Source organism: Macrobrachium nipponense, chromosome 15 (assembly GCF_015104395.2).
Source record: "Macrobrachium nipponense isolate FS-2020 chromosome 15, ASM1510439v2, whole genome shotgun sequence".
Lineage (NCBI taxonomy): Eukaryota > Metazoa > Arthropoda > Malacostraca > Decapoda > Palaemonidae > Macrobrachium > Macrobrachium nipponense.
The window spans coordinates 38186559-38192510 of NC_087208.1; the positions used below are offsets into that span (position 1 = coordinate 38186559).

Below are 5952 nucleotides of genomic sequence, written 5' to 3' on the forward strand. Positions count from 1 at the left end.
TTTTGAAGGTCTCACCTTCACACTAAGGGAGGTGACTTCTATCTATTACCTTGTATACACTATTCTCCACATTTTGAAGGTCTTCATCTTTTGGATTAAGTGGGAAAATAATATTTATTAGCCTTTTAATGTGCGATATTCTACGTTATACTAACTTGTATAGTAAGTCTTACAGAACTCCACCAAGAAGTCTACAGTATTTGGACATGGTACTAATACAGTTCTGTATGTTAATTCTTTCACTCAGATGTTCTTTTTTTTAATGGAGTACCATTTCAAATAGTCTTTAATTGTGATTTAATTGTTTATAGTGGGAATTTCAGTAGGTAATTTTTTGGTTAAATAAAGTTATGTCCAAAATCTTCCAGACCTCAAAACATTTATTACGGATATCTTACCATTTTAGTTACTGTCATTTACTAACCCAATAATGATCTTATCTTTCAAGCGTTACAGTAATGTACGTACCTCTTTCCCTTCGATAAGATTAAGGAATAGGAAAGTTATTTGTAATTACAGTTACGTTACGGATTGACTAAACCACTTCTGTCATAGATTGTCCTATGATGATAGCATCTTGAATTTAATGACATCTAATTCTAGATGTCTTCAGAGTTATAGTTACATAACATTTTAGCAAAATCATTGCTGTTACAGATTGTCCAATAATTACAAGTCTAAGTCTAATTCTAGACACCTTTACAGGTGTTGCTATGTAAGACAGTTCAATTAATACAGTCCAATTAATTCTAAACTTCTTCAGAGGTATAGTTACGTAAGACTATAAGGTATCGTTTGTGAGATTGTCTAATCATTACAATCTTATAGTCTAATTCTAGACATCTTTGCAGGTATAATATATAATGTTTTGACAACATCATTGCTATTACAGAATGTCTGATGACTATAACGTTTTCAAGTCTAATTCTAGACATTTTCTCAGGTAGTTCAAAAGGTAACAGAGCGTAAAGCCTGGTTTTCACCTATCATACATGCCGTGTACCATTCAAGGCTGAAGAGATTCGATTACACGAGGACTTATGAACATGACATCAACGTCGGCTTCGTCATGGCTAAACCGGTTCCTGAGCCTAAGTGGCAGAGTCTGTACTACCCTTTAACTAATGAAGTTTGGCTCTGTATCCTGGGATCGTCTGTGATAGCTTGCATAGGACTGATTGGGGTAGGTCAGTGTGATCAGAAAATTGATTCATAGACTGAAGAACAGTAGGCCTAGTCCACACTTTTTGACTCTGAGCACATGAATCGCTTCTAATGTTGGTTGATTTTAATCAGAAAATGGATTTATAGATTGAAGAACAGTAGGCCTAGTACACACTTTTTGACTCTGTGCACATAAATCGCTTCTTATGTTGGTTGATTTTAATCAGAAAATGGATTTATAGATTGAAGAACAGTAGGCCTAGTCCACATTCTTTGATTCTATGCAAATGAATCGCTTCTTATGTTGGCTAGTTTTAATCAGAAAGTAGATTTATAGACTGGGGAACAGTATAGACACAGTCCACATTAATCGCCCTTTTCTAAGTAAATTTCTTCTCAGGTCATCAGAGGCTCAGAGAAGCTACAAGACCTCAAGAAACACTCCTCTGAACTTGTCATTTTGGACTTACTGGGGACACTCTTGGGTCAAGCGCTAAGCAACCGTCTGCCAGAGACACCTTCCACGAGAGTCTTGTTGCTGATTTGGTTGGTATTTGCTTTCATCGTGGGATCAGTTTACAGGGGGAATTTGATGGCTTTTCTTATTGCACCCAAATACCCACCGAGGCCTGAGACTCTGGAGGAACTGACGAAAGTTGTTCAAAGGTACTAATTCCTCCTCGATATCATGAATTCTAGGCCTATTACATGGTAATACGTAGCATAGGCAACTCGGTCCTCATATTTCACGGTACTATATTTTAACCTCCTTCCTCAGGGTAACGATGCCCAGTTTTGGAAATCCCCTTCGGGAAATCCTGAGGAACTCTGAAACGGAGTCGATGAGGACCCTGGGCAACATGATGGAACTGGGGTATGAAATCGAAGAAGGCCTCAGAATTACACTGGAGAAAAAGTAAGGAGAGTATTTTCAAGTTGTATTAATTCCCCGTTAGCTTTGTTCATAAATTTTTCTTATTGTTTCATAATCATTTTTGCTGTATATTTATTTTTAATACTTTCAATTTCAATATTTTATTGCTCATAGTTTTATAAGAATGTTATTTCAAAGTATTGTTGCTCATACCATTTCATTTTTCTAAAGGGCTTCAAAGACAATATAACATCCTTATACAAATAGAAAGGAGATTCAGAATACAGCATAGTCACTGCAGTCACTTTTACTGAAATATTTAAATAATTCCAGTGCAAATCACATGCTGACTCACTTTGCACTAAGAGTGATATTAGCTGCCATGCATTTTACAGTACTGAGTAGGAAAAAAGCTACGTCAAGAAAATAAGAATATGGAAAAGTAATTTAATTTAGAGTCTTCAGTGAAGTTTGTCTCATCAATTTAGGCCAAGGGTCAGAGGTCACTAATTAAATTCTCTCCTATAGTTCGTTCACTTAAGGTAGATTCTTGGATGAGCCCTATGCTTACGAGACGTTTGTTTGGCGGCCGCTGATTGGCTGGTACCGGGAGGTAGGTAGCTCCCAGCCAGTCAGCGGTCGCCAAACAAACGTCTCGTAGGCGTAAGGCTCATCCAAGAATCTACCTTAAGTGAACCAGCTATAGTTAAATGGACATCTGCCAATCAACCTTGGTGTCTAAAGTGTTATACAGGGTAGACTTTAATGCTCTAATTTTCAGATTTCAAATTTATTGTCCCACGAGTTCTTGAGAAACGTTGGAATTTAATGTACCTTATATAAACCAAGTTATAGATTCTGTAAGTGTAAAGGAGACAGCTGCGCCGAGATATTGTTTATTTATGTAAGTTTTTTACTAGACACTATAGACAATGGCATATATAAATGTGTAAGACAGTGCAAGTGAGATCATTTGAGAAACTTACTGAGACCTTTAGAAATTTACTGTCTGTCATTTATGTTTTTACTTTTATCCCCTAGACCTAGAGGTTGGTACTAAACATGGCAGAAGCCCCCAATATTGCAGTTTTTAATACCAGCCCCTCGGGGATGAGAACAGAAATATAAACAATAGACGGCTAATTTCCCACCAACTGTAAATTTCTCAAATTATCTCGCGTGTACTGTATTATATACATATCCCATTTTCTATATCATTTAGAAAAGTACCCATTTTCTATATCATTTAGAAAAATACCCATTTTCTATATCATTTAGTCAGAAAAATACATTGACGATATCGTAGCATGACCGTCTCCTTTACACTTACCATGGCCCTTCAGTTTTATTCTGAGTATATTGGAAGGACCTTGACATTTGCCATAATTGGCCTAACCCTGAAAACAGCTAATAGACCTCAAGAAACACGGAGGAAGCCAGAGCGCCCCGTAGCCTACCTAACCTTGAACTGGAAGAAAGCTACAGTTTGCTCTCTTGGCTCACAGATACCCCCACTTCGGCTCGCTGCGTTTCCTTCAGTACGATGTTGCATATCGTTACACGGAGGCTGACGGGACGTCACCGCTGTATGTGGGCAGGGAAACGATCATGCCCATCTACAACGCTTGGCCCATACCCCACGATGCCCCTTATAAAAATGATTTAGATTTTGTCATATTGGCTTTGATTGAGGTGAGTGGAACACGTTAGTCTAATTTTAGTCAGTTTTCATAATATAAGCTTTTTAGTAGTTTATCCGATCTGAGTCTTGACAAGAACATTAGAATGAAGACAAAATATGATCTGGAATCTATTACGAAAGAGGAGGAATATATGGGATTTAGGAATCTCTTTATGGTGGCTTTTGTTGACAGTGAAAAGGAATTTGATGACAACCACACACCCGTGTTGTGGAAAATCTTGCATCACTATGATATTCCAGTAACATATAAGAGTTACAAAGGTTGCTGAATATAATGTATCTGGTATCTTGAGATAAGAACGGGAAATCTCCAAAATGAGTAGATTAAATAATAAATAAATTGAAAACTTCCTGATAATACGTCTATGCAAGTCTTCCAGCATGTGATAGCACAGCGATGCCCGCCACACAAATTTCAAGGTTCTTAGACACATTTAAATAACCACAATTCTGGATAGTCACAGCCTTCTCTTTAGGGAAAAAAAGAAGCAAGGTTATGTACACTTTTAGAGAAAGCAACGTTAGTTCCATCGGATTTTATAAAATTCATGATTTTATTTTTATCAATATCTGGAAACAGGTTACGTGATGACCCTTTTAAGGAAAAAGCCTTTTACATTTCACTATCCTATAATACATAGTTTCTCTGTAACCTAACCCTCCCCCTACCATCTCCCTCAGGGAGGCATCTATGACAAGTGGATGGAAGACTGGCTGGAAGAGGCCAAGAGAGTCGGCCGACAGAGCCGCAGGAGGCAAAAGCTGGAAGCAGGCGCTCGCCTGGAAAGCTGGACGGGCGACTTCCCTACAGAAGCCGCAAATACTATGGAGCTGAGGGCTCTCAACATCGTCCATTTCCAGGGGCCCCTGATGCTCTTGGCCCTAGGCATGGTTTTAGGGGGTGTGGCCTTCTTCGTTGAGAGCTTCAGCATTTGGTATTCGTCTGCCAAGGACTTAAGGGTTAGGCTGAGAGGACAAGATATGGAGAAATGATCTTAGGGCTACTTGAAATGCAACGCTGTTTATTAGCCCATGTCTAGTCTATATTTTGGCTTGTGAATGAATTATCACAGGAAATACTGCTGTAAAATGTGTCACTTACTCATTAACCTACTAGGCATTCAAATATTCAATATTTCATGAATGGTTAACCAATTTTAATCGTTAATTACCTTCTGTAGAATAGTACTAATAATGGCCCATAATATTTCGTAATCTGAAACCCTGATGTTACGTTGCATAACAGAAAGACATGAATTTTTGTTTCATTTTCGAAATACAGCACCCCCAAAGACCAGCAGGTGCACACCCTTGGGTGTGGTCTATACTAGGATGGGTTACCAGTAAGAGAAAAGCAAGACAATATTGTAATATTATAACCTTGAGCATCCATGGGGGCATAATGCTAACAGCTCCACCCCCTAAACATAAATGCTTAAAACCACAGAGGTAGCACCTACTCTAGGTACTTCCTAGAAGGAGTATACATAATATAATTTATTACATCCTGATTCATATTCTAGTATTGAATTTATACCTTGTATTCCTATTTGGTGTTATATTAAGAAGACTGCTTCCCAGTTAAGTTTGGGTTAATCTTAAGCAAAGTGTTGACCTCAATTTGGTAAGGTCGTTATGCTTAGTGATCTGATATTAGCACGTGATCAAATATAATTCTTTCCAATCTATGCTATAGAATAGCCAGTATTACAAATACACCTGTCTAGTACATAGCTTAATGACAAACGGATTATGAAATGCCTATATCCTGTAACTGTAAGGCTTTATTGTATACCGTGATAGTTCTGGTAATTTATTAGTGTTTGTCATATTTTTCTTGTATCCTGGTAATATGTGAAATAAAAAGTATTAAATTTATTTTCTTTTGGCAATGATATAGATAGGGGTCTTTTGCAATATGGAAATCTATATCCTTACTTTTATTATATACAAAAATGATTTTCAGCTCAAAGCCAGAAAATTCATAGGTATTAGTCGTAGTAAATATGAAATAAGTGGAAGGTAGAGTTCATTATGATGATGGACTTGCTAATAATACCCAGATTGTTAAAAAAAAATATCCACAATTATATATTAAAAATATATTTCTATTTAAAAATAGAACAAAGACTTTCGAACACCTGATCGGTGTTCCTCATCAGCGTTCAGGTGTTCGAAAGTCTTTGTTCTATTTATACATAGAAATATATTT

General features: G+C 37.1%; 1 protein-coding gene across 1 annotated transcript in view; it reads left to right on the forward strand.

Moving 5' to 3' along the window:
- Window positions 1-5638, forward strand: part of LOC135226800 (glutamate receptor-like) — a 40222-nt gene extending 34584 nt beyond the window's left edge. Inside the window, exons 2-6 of the mRNA XM_064266491.1 lie at window positions 944-1183; window positions 1565-1830; window positions 1943-2080; window positions 3544-3730; window positions 4422-5638. Of these exons, the coding sequence (XP_064122561.1) occupies window positions 944-1183; window positions 1565-1830; window positions 1943-2080; window positions 3544-3730; window positions 4422-4733 (1143 nt within the window). The 3' untranslated portion in view covers window positions 4734-5638. The remainder of the gene's footprint in view (window positions 1-943; window positions 1184-1564; window positions 1831-1942; window positions 2081-3543; window positions 3731-4421) is intronic.
- The last annotated feature ends 314 nt before the right edge of the window (window positions 5639-5952 follow it).